Below are 13,728 nucleotides of genomic sequence, written 5' to 3'. Positions count from 1 at the left end.
GTCTCTGTCTCTCTCAAAAATAAATAAAAGTTAAAAAAAATTTAAATCATGTAGTTTACTAATCTCAGTTTCAAACACAAATCAATTCAAGCTTGCAAGCCTATTCCTCTTTCACAATGCTGACATCCTGCTGATTTCTTAGTTCACTCATAGCGGGTACTTAGGCAAAAAAGAAAAAAAAAAAATGGTGCTGCAGGGCAATACCAGGCAAGCCATAACAGCAAAAAGCAAGCTGAATATAACAAAACATTCAGTCAAACAGCCTATTTTTCCACTTTGAAAATACATGTCTTAGATACATAGAAATCTATAATCATACATCTTTTAAATACACTTTTGCTTAAGGCAGGATAGCATTACCAGTAACGATAAACAATTCAATTTACACATGAAAGTTATTGTGATAAAGTAAAACATTTTAAAAGACCACCAACAGTCCAATTCAATTTTATTTTTCATGAAAACATGTTTAGGCAGGAATAATTCAAACCATGTCAAGCAATGTCAGCCAATATAACAGCCACACAGATAAGTCTCATAACACCAACTATAAACTAGTATTACTTCATAACCAAAAGTATAAGAAAGTTAACAAAATGCAGTGGAAAGGTACTTTCTCATAACAAACATGATCACTCTTTAATGTGTCATACTAGGTATCAGCCACATGACTAAACCAAGAAGGCTTGCAATCGCCTTTTATAAGCAAATATAATACATACATACAACCTACTTATTATTATAGAATGATATATAATTAGAGAAAGAGGGCTTTGCAAACCGCAAAGTCCTTTCCACACATTAGATCATCACTAAAAATAAAAAAAAAATAAAGTAGAATATTAGCAAGTAATTAAATCAAATCAAAAGTACAAAATAAAAAGTGCTTCACTTCATTCATTCATACCAAATTCATACAACTTTACCATAATTTGAACAGTATCAGTAAGTGAAAAATTCAAAATGTGTCCAGGTAGAAGGGAACTACTTCAAGTGTGGTCCACTGATCAGTACCAATCTTCAAACTCTTTGTTACTGCTTCATGATGGAATAAGTACAGAAACTGAGGCAAGCAATTTAGAAACTCTAAAAGCAATCTGACATTGCTGCAAGATGTTATACTTCACAAAGGTAGTGATGTGTGAAAAACTGGAAATTTTAAAAATTGGAAGACAGCTTGAGAATCACTGAGCTAGGCCACATTTCCCAGAATCCCTTTTAGGTAGGTGAGATTAAGTTCTTGGAAACCAAGGAAGTGATGTGTGCCACCTTTCCCATCAGGGAACTCATTCTATGGCTCTCAGCTGTCCTTTCCCTTCTGCTAACTAAAACCCTGATGTCGCAGCTACCCTATGTGCATGAAAACAATGACAATACGTACCCTACCTAACTAGTGCTTCTCAAACTCAAATGTACAAAAAAGTCACTAGGAGAACCCTGTTAAAATACAGATGCTGATTCAGTAGGTCTGTGGTAGAGACTGAGACTCTACATTGCTAACAAGGTATCAGGTAATGCTAATGATGCTGGTCTTAGGACCACACTTCGAGTAGCAGGAGTTAGGGGACAACTAAAGTTAGATGGAAAGAACTTGGGTCCATAAATGACAGCACAAAGCAGATTCCCCAACACTGTGGGTTTTTCTGTGATGAGGAAAAAAAAAAAAAAAAGGCTATGTTCTTTAGACCTTTGTAATGTGGGGTCTCTGTATATCAGGCTAACTTTCAACCTAACTAATAGAAAGCAGTTTTGTAAATATTAAGAAGGGTATACCTCAGGCCAGTTTTACATTTTAATTAAAATAATATCAACATAAATGCTTATTCACATAAGTATAAATTGGAAAAAAGTTCAAGGCCTTATTGCCCTTTCAAGACAATCCGACTCTAGAAAGCATGCTATGATTTCTGTCATGTATCATTTAAATATTATTACTCTGTACCCATTAACATTTACACCACTACACTGGACTAACTTTTTCATGATGTCAAAACAAAATCTGAATGTTAACCTCTCATTGTTAAGAAGCTACATCTAATTATATGAAGACATCTTTCAATTGGGAATTATCCCTACAAAAGAGATCTTTTCCTTATAACTGGTAGAAAATTTATTGAGTAAAATGGCAGGTGTCTCTGTATAACAAAGAATAGCTAGATATGTCTACCGACAAAGTTAATATTATTTGGGATCGTTATTTTGCACCAGTAACGATGTAAAACACAGACACAATTTCATGGTATTGTTGCAGCAATCATATTTTTAATATATGTATATGAAATAGTTTCATTTTTTAATGAAATGAATCACCTAATTAACATATGCTTATAAAGACTTCTGACAAATGTGTAATTAACTAAATAAAGAAAAAAAAAGTAAAAACAAAGCACATAACCACAACCAGAAAAAGTGGTCAAAAAATTTATCAGCAGCAACCAAAATAAGGAAAAACAACATCCTGATCTTGTAGAACTTCAGACTGTCCAAAGAGGAATCTGACAGAGCCTGGGTACTAACCTGTACCAAGAAGCATAACTAAGGAAAGAAGTCAAATTAACACAATCCTGGAGAAATCTCACTGTTACAATGTAGAGTGAAACACACTGAGAGATTCAGCAAGCAGCCTGGACAAAAGATCATGGCAAACTCCCAGGAACAGAAGCCTCTGCATACCAACCTAGGCTCTCAGCACAAGCAAAAAGGGTCAATGGTATGTGCCATTCTGAGTTTGGTAAACTGAGGAAGGCCACTGAGAAGAAGGCCTTCCCCTAACTAGTAACATATAGATGACCTTTTTTGTTGTTCATAATTGAAAGTTAACAAAAGAGCAACCTGTGCTTGGCAGGGTCCTCACGTAAAACCCAGTGGGCTGGAACCTTATGCCAGCTTAATAAACTGGGAAGTGTCCCAGTGTCCACTTCTTTGCCTCATCAAAGGCCACAGAATGAATGATAACCTCCTCTCCTAATGCCTTTCTAACCAGGGACCCCGACATAACAAGCAATTATGAAACATCAAAAGGAAAAGTAAAAATTTGTAGTATCCCATAAAATATCAAAAGTGTAAAGAAATAATTAGGACCTAGGACAAATTTATACTAAAAACAAACTTCTGAAAATAGTTTCTATTAACATTGGTTTGAGAAAGAACATTTCAAACCCCTCCCAAAACAGTTGGTTGTCCCATGCAAGAAATGTTACCAACATATCTGTAAGTGTGTATGTTTGTATTCAGTTAGAAGCAAATATCAATAAATAGAGAAAGCTTTGGGGTGCTAGTGGCTCAGTCGGTTAAGCATCAGACTCTTGATTTCGGCTCAGGTCATGATCTCTTGGTCTGTGGGATTGAGCCCTGCTTGGGGGATTGAGCCCTGCTTGGGGGCTCTGAGCTGACAGCGCAGAGCCTGCTTGGGATTCTCTCTCTCTCCCTCTCTCTGCCCCTCTGCTGCTCCTGTGCTTGCACACACACACATGTGCTCTCTCTCTCTCTCAAAATAAAAGAATAAACATTTTTAAAAATTTTTTTTAAGGTTTATTCATTTTTTGATAGAGAGAGAGCGTGAGTGGGGGAGGAACACAGTGAGAGGGAGACACAGAATCCGAAGCAGAGTCCAGGCTCTGAACTGACAGCCCGACGCGGGGCTCAAACCCGTGGACTGTGAGATCCTGACATGAGCTGAAGTCAGACGTTCAATTGACTGAGCCACCCAGGCGCCCCTAAAACAATAAACATTTTTAAAAAATAGGGAAAGCTTGTATAACAGGTTATTTCCTACATTACTGTAAAAATTACATTTTTTCATAAAACTAGTTTTTAAAATTTCACAACATTCATTTCACAAGTAACAATTTTCTCCTCTACGCAAGGCTTGAAAAAGTTTCATATTCCTGGAGAACACAAAAACAGTATGATGAAACATACTGAGACTAAATTACAATGGAATTTGTGGAACATTCATTCCACAAGCATGTACATGCCTACTGTGGACCTTGCACCCCGCTAAATGCCAGAACACCTCAGAGATATGACTTCATCCTCGTCCTACAGGAGCTTACGAAATAAGACATCAGTCAAACTATTTTAACTATTTGGAAAAACCAAATATTTACTTATTTCTTTTGATCTAACAATATTAGAATATATTAATGGCAAAAGGAAAAATTATTTCACTAACTTTATCATGATCATCTACCAACTTTCCAGACACTTAAGCTTAAATACATCCCTATTTCTCTTCCAAAACAAAACTTAAACTGAATTATTCTTAAATCCATTATAAACTGTTGGCTTAATTTATTTAAGTTTTTTCCCCATCAATATTTATGCTTAATGTTTCATATTCTGTATTTTTAAAAATTTATTAATTTTCAAACTTCTCAAGGTCCTGCCTAGGAATTTAATAGAATAAAAAAATTTTTTTCTTAATATCTTTCTTCACTTAATATCCATTATAGACTGACTGTCTTCTGAAAAGTTGCAGCTGAATTTTATGAGCATTTTATATTTAGAGGAGTTTTAAGGGGATTTGGGGGGGGGGGAATTAAAAAAAGAAACGTTCAAATATCTGAAGTTTTAAAAAATGTTTTTAAAAACTGCTCTGAGTCTCTAATAATCCAATCCAGTAATCCAATACTGACCTAAGCAAATAACCTTATCACAGAACTCTTAAAGACATATCCATTTTCTCTTTTCAGAAAAGTCACTGATTTCATATTCCAATGCTCCCCCGCCCTGCCCTGCAGCTCCTAAAAAGCTAAGTCTCCTTTAAAATGCTGAAATTCCCAGGTGCCTGAGTGGCTTACTCGGTTGAGCGTCTTTGGCTCAGGTCATGATCTCCTGGTTTGTGGGTTTGAGCCGCCCGCGTCAGGCTCTGTGCTGACAGCTCGGAGCCTGGAGCCTGCTTCGGATTCTGTGTCTCCCTCTCTCTCTGCCCCTCCCCTGCTCATGCTCTGTCTCTCAAAAATAAATGCATGTAAAAAAATAAAAAATACATTAAAAAAATTTTAGATGCTGAAATTCCTCAGTGCTTGCACCTAGCCTCTTCTTATTTAAAGTTTGATTTTTAGATCACTGATAGGTGCTAATAGAAATGTAATGCAAGCCACATACGTAATTTTAAATTTTCTGGTAATCACATTTTAAAAAGTAAAGAGAAACATGTGCAATTAATTTAATAACATATTTTAACACAATATAGTGATGGCATTATTTCAATATGCAAACAATATGAAAATGAATGAGAGATATTTATATCCTTTTTTGGTACTAAGTCTTCCAAACCTGGTGTGTATTTTACATTTACATCACATGCAAATTTGGGTTAGACATATTTCAAGTATTCAGTAACCACATGTGGCTAATGTCTACCATACTGGACAGTGCAGCCTTAGATGATCTCATCCATGCACTACTTCAGTCATCAGCTATACCCAAATGACTCCATATTTATATCTCTAATCCAGTCTTCTTCCTAGTGCAAGATTAGTATTTCCTAATATCTAACTGACATCTTACTTTAGATGACTCAAAGGCACCTCGTACTCAAATAATGTCCAACTTCAATTCATGATCCACCCCTCAAAAATGTACTCCTTTTCTAAGACTCCCTATCTAGCCATACTGTAATCAGTTTAGGTATACAAGCCAGAAACCCAGAAATCAACCCCTTGACACCTCCTTCTCTCTCTTTCCCATATATAGATGCGTATATTTAGATGGATATAGTCCATCTAAAAGTTCTGTCCATTTTACCTCTCAAATACCAATCAAATCAATCTCTGTTCTCCATCGCAATCATCACCATTCTACCACTCTACTCAAGCCAAGCTCCGAGCCATTTTCTTCAATGCAAGCATTTCTCAACATCTAACTATGATGTCATCCCTACTTCAACCGTCCCAACCCCTGATAAAACTTTCCAACTGATTTCTACTGCCTCCAGAATGAAAGCAAGGCCTGAGCTACATGACCCAGACCCTAAGTGTCTCCCAGTTCCGCCTCACTATACCACCTCTGTCTTGCCCTCCACTCATCCTGGTCCTTCAGACCTTTGTACTCACCATGTTCCTTACTGCCCTATAAACTCTGCATATGCTGCTTTACCCTTACTTAGTCTATTTAATTCCCACTCATCCTCCAGATCTCAGGGAAGCATTCTCTGACCACCACAAAGACACCAAATTTCCCTTCTATAAGCTCATCTAGAACCATGTTCCTTTTCGTTTCTGTGTACTTTACAGATGCAATGTTTGAATATGTAATTAATGGCTTTCTCCCCTTAAGACTACATCTGATTGAACTAAAGAGTCTGCCACAGCAAGATGTTTAATAATTATTTGTTGAATGAATGTGTTAGTGAATCTGCCTTGTTTTTTCCCTAGACAAAGACTAGACACCATGTGAGATGGCATATATAACATGCCCTGCTTATACAGCACTAGTTCTGGAAAGCTTCCCAGACTTCTCAAGCAAAATACCAGTATATGACATGTTTAAATTCTGACCAACTAGTATATCATCACCAAAACAAACAGTGCCTTGTGTACAAGATGCATAAACATTTACTATGTGTATTTCAGTACACACATTACTATATGGGGTTACATATTTCTTTGCATTATTGCAGAGGCTTACTTATTGTTGTAAAGATACCATATCTTCAGCAGCACCATCCTAAGATGAGGGTAGCTATCTGTCTCCACTTTAAAGGCTGTGAAACTGTAATAAGTATAAAAACTGCTCATGCATGCACACAGACTTACACCTATCAAGTCAGGGTGTGAAACCTATAGGGGTTATAGTAATAAGGTACAGGCAGGCTCTGTCCAGTCCTGGAGCATGATGTGGTTCTTTCCTCCTTCTCTATATCACCAGTGTGCTTCCTCTCTGCTCTCAGTATCCTTGATTTGACACCCTTGTTAACATTTTATGTTATCACCACATATTTCTTGCCCCCTCTTCTCTGCTTTTCTTTGTTTTCATTCTATGACCTCATAAAAATGTTTCTCAATTTTTACACAAAAATTTTTGCATTGTTGGGAGTGCAGTCTACTTCTTCTAAAGATCATCTGGAGGCAAAGTCTTCTTCAGCTACTTCCAGAGCCTACATCTTACAAAAAATCACAGTTTCTAAATAGTTGGGACTTAACTGCAACATGGTAAGTCAAAATGCCAATATTCTTCTTTTGTCAAAAGGAGAAAACATAAACCAAAAAAGTTGATATAGTTATATTTTTATGGTTCTTGAAATGTTACTATGTAATTTTTACTTGATTTAGCAAATGCTGCTGTGTGAGAGGAGAAAATTATTTTCAACTTGCTGAGGTAGCAAGTTTCTTTTTATACCCCCTTTATGCTTGAGGCAGTCAAGTCTACAGGCAGTTGAAACTAGATTTATAGGTTATTCACCAAAAAAAAAAAAAAAAAAAAAAAAAAAATCACTGCAAACAGCACCTTGAAACCTGAAAACTTGCACAGTTTCACAGAATATCCAGTCATTTTTTTTTAGCACTTTATAGTATCAGAAGCTGCCAGGCAGTGTGTAACATATTTTGAGACAGAAGGTCAACAAGGCTTATTACTGTTGAACTATAATTTCACAAACAAGGTAAACCAAAGAGATAGTTACAAATGCTCATTAAAGAAATGGGAAATGTTTCAAAATAGGAGGTCTCTGATAAGTCCCCTGAAACCAAAATATAAATCAACTGGTTTCTTCTAATGTTCTTGAACATGATCTATTATTGTTTCAGCTAAAAAGTGTGTTCATGGTTCTTATCCTTTCCAAGAGTATACCAAGAGTATGTTTATATCAAAGTGGTAATGATAGAATATATTATAATTTTAGATAATAAAATATCCTGCACTTAATGTACAACCTTATAAAGAACTACTAATATCCTTTACAAATGTACTTATGCCTAAGAATTATGTTGGAATATAAGGGAGCAAAATTTCACATACTCTTTGTATAAACTCTTATTGTCTATTACCAACAGTGTAGTACATAAAGGTATAGTTATATTGATGGTACTGCAAAGGTTGCTTTTCTTTTTTTTTTCTTTCATTTTTTTATGTTTATTTTTGAGAGAGAGAGAGAGAGACAGATGTGAGCGGGGGAGGGGCAGAGAGAGGGAGACACAGAATCTGAGGCAGGCTCCGGGCTTCGAGCTGTCAGCGCAGAGCCTGACATGGGGCTCAGACCCACAAGCCACGAGATCATGACCCGAGCGGAAGTAGGACGCTGAACCGACTGCAGAACCTGGTGCCCCAGGTTGCTTTTCACTTAAAGACTGGGATCAATGACCAGCAGTCTCCTGAGGAAGTGTTGTGTCTCTCAGAAAACAGAAACCATACAAGACAGGTGCAGGGTGGACTACAGGACAGGAATCTGACTTTCTTGGTCATGACCATTAATGTATTTGGAAGGAAGCTTCCACGTGATGGAATGGGAAAAGCAGCTCTCCCTCTGTGGCCAGGTTAAAAGTCAGGAATTACAAATTCCAGCAAAATGTCCTGAAGTACCACTTTGAAATATCATTCTCAAGGCAACATGTGGAATAGGGCAGGCCCCCTTCAAGACAAGACAGCATTCACTTTGTACCCATACTGCCACTGTGCTTCCTAAATAATAAATGGACAGAACTTGTAGATGGACTATATCCATCTAAATATATATCAAAGTTGTTCTTCTTCAGCACTAAATTTTGATAAAGACTGTTACAAGCTATCATCTTTCTTAGGTGTCTCAAGGTGAAAGAAAGGGAGAGGAGTATACACTTGGGCCAGAGGATGGTCAGTGTGGTCGTAGCACCAGTCATCAAAGAGAGAGAATCCAAAAGGGAAGGTGAAATTCAAGGCGAACAAGGTAAGAAGACCTTTGTGTTCATCCTTCTATTTTCCCTCTAACCCTGCCCTCCTCACCAAAACACAAAAACAAAAATCCCAGAGCACAACCTGGTTAAGCGTTGTTATGTTAGAAACCTGGAGTTTCTCAGAAATTATGTTCATAATACAAATGGAAACACACTATTTCTAATGCTACCTTATGGTGTCTTCAACTCCAAACTGCCGAGTAAGGCAAAGACATACAATATGGTGTCTTACTTTTTCAGACCTTATTCTCAGACTTAGAAAAATACACAATTAACCAGATTTTCAGATAACCCTAATCAGCCCTTAGGTGAGCCACCGCAAGATAAAGGTTTCTTTGTTTCCAAAATCACCATTCCTCAGCATAAGCACTTTATCTTTCCCAAAGAAAAAAGTAAATTTACACACTACAAAATGCTTAAATCCAATTTTCTATTTTAAAATGTATCATTTTTTTTTAATCAACAATTTAAATTAGAAGTGGTCACCATGGCTTGATGGAAAGGAGTTTTGAATCTTTATTCTGCCCGTTTGGGCTCTATTCTTGGTTCTGCTACTTGTAACTGAGGAACTTTTGATTCCCATGGTGCTTCAGTTTCTTCATCCGCACCTGAAGACATTAAGCTATACCATCACTAATTCTATGGAAAATACTTTTTCTTTTTTTTTTTCGTTCATTTTTTTAAATGTTTATTTATTTTTGAGAGAGACACAGACAGAGATAGAGACAGCACAAGCAGGGGAGGGGCAGAGAGAGAGGGAGACACAAAAATCAGAAGCAGGCCCCAGGCTCTGAGCTGTCAGCACAAACCCAGGGGCCATGAGATCATGACCTGAAGCCAAAGTCAAACGCTTAACTGACTGAGCTACCCAGGCGCTCCACCTTTTCAAAAACACAATCACAACTAATTGTGTTCTAACATGTTTCTATTTTTTTAAAGTTTCAAAAGGTTGGGGCACCTTTTGAAAGTCAGTAGGGCATCTGACTCTTGATTTCAGTTCAGGTCATGATCTCCTGGGTTCCTGAGTTGGAGCCCCAAAATGGGCTCCTTCCTGACACTGTGGAGCCTACTTGGGATACTCTCTCCCACGCCCGCTCGCTCTCTCAAAATAAATAAACTTTAAAATAAATAAAAATTTCAAAAGATTCACATTTCTATAAAAATTTTAAAGATTCAAATGGTTAGTAGAAATATACAAATCCCCCTTAAGGGATTCTCCAAGGAGAAAAACCAAAAAGGTATTAAGTAAATCTGTTATCTAGACAAATTAAGTAAAATCTCCTCTCATACTGAAGTCTATTCCACACATAACTAAGTACCACAAAAGATCAATGTACTATTTAGTGCATTATTTAAACATAATCACCATACTGTGTAAGTCCCTGAAAGTTTTAAAGTTCAAATCAGCAAAACCTGATGTTTTGTATGCTACTCATCACTAAAGAAAAAAATTATTGTAAAGTCTGCCAGGGTGGCTACTGTTGGAGTTATATTTTAAAATATTGATTTTGTGGGGGTTCTAATGAAGATTAAGGACTTAGGAGGGGGGAAAAATACTCAGAAAATAACAAACTGGAATAATAGATTAGAAACCTAAGCTTTTTTGGCATAAGATATTACCCTAACCTATTGTTTTAGGTGAAGATAATAGAAAGGATTTAATAGTTTAGGTTAGCATCTATTTCTTTTTAAGTCCTACAAGTCATTAAGTGAATAGATTAAGTACTAAGAAAAATGGTTTTGTCAGTGACAATAACAGAGAATCTCAAGAGTTAGAGGAAACTGAGAATATCAGAACTGGAATGAACTGGTCAGAGGTACTCTTTGGTCATCAATTCTCCTTCTAGTACTCTTCTCTGCCTAAACATTTGAAATTCTGTATTTTAACACAGTAAGTCTGTACTTAAATGTAAGATCTATACAGGCCACCTGAACGCCTAGGAGATCCTTTTGTTTGGCACAAATCTAACCCATTCAAGACCCATTAGGAATTACATGTAACTCCAAAATTCCTAGAAAAACAGCCTTATTAGACCCATGGCTTACTATTGCCTTCATTAGTCCCTGCCTTACAAAAGCAACAGAAATCTGGTGGAAAAAGAAACATGTTAAACAGATAATTTGTGATATAAAGTAACAAATGTTACAATATAACATTCCTTTAGCTTTATAACAAAGGGAGGCACTCTAAGATTGGGTGGAAACCCCTGCTAGCAGTCTGACTGGCAGGGTCTGAATTCTAATTGGCAGGGGCATCCCAAGGTCAATTGTATGAGACTTTACTGAAAACCTACACTGTAGTGGCTCCCTGGCACCAAAATACACAGAAAAATCAGTTATAGTTCCCCACCCTTAAGGAGTTTAGGGTCCAAAACCAAAAAAGAACAATTTAGTATGTGTTTGGAACCAAAATATGAGACTAGCCTTTCTAAAGGAGGTGGGGTCATGTTGGAAAGAAGTAAAAGACCAAGTTTCTACCTGAAGTTGTATCACTAGGTTGAAGAACTAAGGCTCAATCTAACGAAGCATGGGAAAAAACTGAAATAGAAGAGTGATCCAAGGAGGCGCCTCAGTGGCTCTGGCAATTAAGCATCCAACTTCACCTCAGCTCATGATTCCTGAGATTGGGCCCTAAATTCAGCCCTGTGCGGACAGCTTGGAGCCTGCTTGGGATTCTCTCTCTCTGCCCCTCCCGTGCTTACGTGCTTGCTCTCTCTCTGAATAAAGAAACTTTAATAATAATAACAATAATAATAATAATAATAAAACGAAGAGTGACCCAAGAATCTTCAATACGTCCTTTGAGGTAAAGAAACTGAAGGTAGAAATTCCAGAACAAAAGTAAAACTGGGTAAGGTTAGCTTTTAACTCCACAGTCTGTTATGCTAATGGTGTTCACGGAAAAACTATAGGAACAAGGCATAACAGTGGGAAGGACCCCCTGTGCTCACCTTTCAGCTCCACCACTTTCTAGATACGCAAAGTTACTTTTAAACAGTTCTGTGCTAGTCTTCTAACTTGAACAGCCAGGAGCCCCCTCTCTTCAAAATACAGGTGTTAAATCTGGCCCAGCCTTTCGGGTCTTAAGCCTCACTGCACACCCTCCTACTTCCACGAACCACAAGGATCTAGTGTCAGTTCTGCAAACCAATAAGCGCTTCCCTACTTCTGTGTTGCGTCTCCAGTGGCTCTGCCTAGAAAGCCCTTTCCTCGCCGTCTTTCAAAACCCACTTCTCTAGGAAGTAAGCTCTCCTTCCCCTCCAATTCCATAGCACATTTGCCTGCCCCTCTGTACAGTTTGCCACTGTCTCCGTTTTTGTGTTCGTTCTTTGAATGCCTCCCTCTCTGCTCTTTTCCCTAAGATAGTGAACTGCCAGAGAGCAGGGGCAAATCTTTTTCATCCTTCCTACCCCTCCTCTCTGTGCCTATGAAGGCCTGGAAAAGCGTTACTAAATTAAACAATGTTAACAACTGCAATGACCTCAGTTTCAGAAACGGCTTAATTTCGCATAATTTTTTCTTGCTCTCAGATGTTAAAATCTTGACGTGAAACGTGTTTAAAAATCAGAACACTGCCATCGCTTCAAGAAAAGTTCTACGGAGCACCCACACGAGTTGACAATGAGGTCATTCCTAGCTTCAGAAGTTGTGAGTGTGCCACGGAGGGCAGCTTCACACCGGTCCGTACACTACTCCGAAATTACGGAAAAGAAGCGGCGGCCCAGGCAGCCCAGGCTTTGCTTGGGTCGACCCTCAAAGCCCGCGGGCTCCGGCCGCGCTCGCCCCTCTCCGCCGCACACGGTTCTCCAGCCCTCGCCTCCCCTCGTCCCGCCGCAGCAACACCGCCCGGAGCGGCGCGCACGGCGCGGCAGGTCCTATCGGGCGGATCCGCTCGGGCCTGGGCCGCCAGCCGCCCTGCCTGCTCTGCCAGCGGCCCCCCGGCCTCTCCCCGGCCCGCCGCCCGGGGCCCAGGCCGCGCCGCCGCCGCCGCCGCCCCGAGGGGAGCTGGGGGACTCGCTCGGCTCCGCGTGGCGCCGGGGGCGGAGCCGGCCCGGAGGGCCGGAGAGAGGCCGGGGGCAGGCGGCGGCCTCCGCCTACCCCGACACGTACCCACCGCCCCCAACCCCAACCCTCCTCGGGGCCCCGGCCCGCGCCCGCGGCCGGGCGGCCGGCGGGACTTGCCACTTACCAACCCGCCTGGGACAACGCCGCGCCGGGGACCTCAGACATGGTAGCTGCTTAGGTCGGGGGTGGGGGTGGGGGGCTGGGGGTGGGGGGGGGGGGGGGCCCCCCACTTGAGACCAAAAAAAAAAAAAAAAAAAAAAAAAAAACGAAAGAAAAGAAAAGAAAAAAAAAAAACTCCTCTGGTCGGCTCTGCAACTGGGCATGCTCAGTGCGGCCGGCGCTTCCGCGTGCGGGTTCCACTCGCCGCGTTTTCCGAGCGGCCGCAGGGGCAGGCCTGGCGTGGAGCTTGGTAGTTGCAGCCCGCCGGAGGCCTTGTTCCCCCCGCCCCCGCCCCGCCACCCCCCGCTACGGACCGTCTGGGGCCTGGAGTTCGCTGGCCAATTTGTGAAGAAGGACCACGAGACTTTGCCTCTCCACCGAAAGCTGATCATTTTTTGTTTTGGGTCACTTTTCTGAGTTGTACACCTTGGAAACTAATGGGGACGTTTTTTCTAGAGCAGAAAGTAACGTCCGCATTTCTAGCGCCTACAGGCGGTCATTTCACAGAAACCAGGATATGCTAGGGTTGAGGGATGGGTCGGTTGCGAGGAAGTGTTTAGTTTCGCGGTAGTAAAACTCAAAGGAATGGTAACCCCAGTCACCCTGCACAAGAGAAAAGTTTCCTTTTTTT

At 40.0% G+C, this 13,728-nt stretch overlaps 1 protein-coding gene across 5 annotated transcripts in view; it reads right to left on the bottom strand.

Annotated features, from left to right (window-relative positions):
• Positions 1-13,433, bottom strand: part of TDRD3 (tudor domain containing 3) — a 160,721-nt gene extending 147,288 nt beyond the window's left edge. For 4 of the 5 annotated variants that reach the window (XM_049647039.1, XM_049647038.1, XM_049647040.1 and 1 more), the window contains exon 1: positions 13,063-13,136. In XM_049647039.1, coding sequence (XP_049502996.1) covers positions 13,063-13,103 — 41 coding nt within the window. In that variant the 5' untranslated portion in view covers positions 13,104-13,136. Of the gene's footprint in view, positions 1-13,062; positions 13,137-13,411 lie in introns of those variants that run through there. The other variant, XM_049647042.1, reaches the window with a different exon arrangement.
• Between the last annotated feature and the right edge of the window lie 295 nt (positions 13,434-13,728).

Source organism: Panthera uncia (assembly GCF_023721935.1).
Source record: "Panthera uncia isolate 11264 chromosome A1 unlocalized genomic scaffold, Puncia_PCG_1.0 HiC_scaffold_16, whole genome shotgun sequence".
Classification (NCBI taxonomy): domain Eukaryota; kingdom Metazoa; phylum Chordata; class Mammalia; order Carnivora; family Felidae; genus Panthera; species Panthera uncia.
Note: the sequence above shows the minus strand (reverse complement) of the source record. Positions and strands in the feature narration are given on the sequence as shown.